This window comes from Mus pahari, chromosome 7 (assembly GCF_900095145.1).
Source record: "Mus pahari chromosome 7, PAHARI_EIJ_v1.1, whole genome shotgun sequence".
NCBI classification, from domain to species: Eukaryota; Metazoa; Chordata; class Mammalia; order Rodentia; family Muridae; genus Mus; species Mus pahari.
The window spans coordinates 99,787,020-99,788,417 of NC_034596.1; the positions used below are offsets into that span (position 1 = coordinate 99,787,020).

Sequence of the window (1,398 nt, forward strand, 5' to 3'; positions counted from 1 at the left end):
TTTTTTGGTTTTTTTGAGATAGGGTTTCTCTGTGTAGCCCTGGCTGTCCTGGAGCTCACTTTGTAGACCAGGCTGGCCTCGAACTCGAAATCCGCCTGCCCCTGCCTCTCTCTCTCTCTCTCTCTCTCTCTTTTTTTTTTTTTTCTTTTTTTGCCCCTGCCTCTCAAGTGCTGGGATTAAAGGCGTGTGCCACCACCACTCAGCGCTATTAAATTCTTAAGGAATGAATGACTCTGAGCTACCTTGATAGGGGGCAGGCATCTTCAGGATGTTGGGGTAGCAACCACAGTGGCAGGGTGTCTTAGTGTGGGTTTCTATTGTTGTAAAGAGACACCATGACCATAGCAACTCTTAGAAAGGCAAAAAATATAATTGGAGCTGGCTTACAGTTTTAGAGGTTTACTCCATAATTGTCATAATAGGAAACATGGAAGTGTGTTGGCAGATATGGTACTGAAGAAGGAGCTGAGAATTCTACATATGAGTCTGAAAGTAGAAGGAGACTGATACACTGGGCAGACTGATGTTTGTAAGATCTCAAAGCCCACCCCACAGTGACATACTTCCTCCAACAAGGTCACACCTGTTCCAACAAGGCCACAGCTCCTAATAGTATACCTCCCTATGGCCAAGCCTTCACACACATGAGCCTATGGGGGCCATACTATGCAAACTACCACAGATTGAATAGTCAGGGATCTGGTTGAGTTGCTGAAGTCAGACTAAAGGGTCCAGAGACCTGGAAAAGAACACAGTCCTGAAATGATACCCCTTCTATCTCCAAAGCCCTAAGAGATATGGTCTGTTCTCTTTCAGCCAATCAAGATCTGCATTCTTGGTCCTCCAGCCGTGGGAAAATCCAGCATCTCTGAAGAGCTGGCCAAGTACTACAAACTGCATCACATCAAGATGAAGGATGTGATTGCTGAAGCCATAGCCAAACTGGTAACCCGCTTAACTACTGTCCCAAGTGCATCTCATCTTCTCCATGTGGGCTGGAACATTTTTAGTTTTGTTTAGTTTTAAAACTTACTGTATTTTTCTCAGTCTAGTATCAGACTATTTATTATCTTTTTTTAAAAAAATTGTTAGGAATGGTAAGAACAAGGTATGCTTCTATAAGTAACCATGAAAGGTCATTAAAGGGGCCTTAGGGATGGGACCCAGGGCTTTGTTCATGTTAAGCATGTGATGTACCACACAGGTACACCATGGTCTAAAAATCTTGAGTTTTATACAAATGTGTTTCCTTCAAGTAAGGTACAAACTAGGTGCTAGAGAGATAGCTCAGTGGTTAAGGACACTCACATATAACCACTTATAGTGAGTCCTTGCTGCAAATAAAAAAAGAAAAAAGATAAAATAAATCTTAAAAAAAAAAAAAAAAAAAAAAAAAAA

The 1,398-nt window shown here is 41.6% G+C and overlaps 1 protein-coding gene across 1 annotated transcript in view; it reads left to right on the forward strand.

The window, feature by feature from the left end:
- Positions 1 to 1,398, forward strand: part of Ak7 (adenylate kinase 7) — a 68,192-nt gene that overhangs the window by 39,137 nt on the left and 27,657 nt on the right. Inside the window, exon 11 of the mRNA XM_021202570.1 lies at positions 817 to 945. Within this exon, the coding sequence (XP_021058229.1) occupies positions 817 to 945 (129 nt within the window). The remainder of the gene's footprint in view (positions 1 to 816; positions 946 to 1,398) is intronic.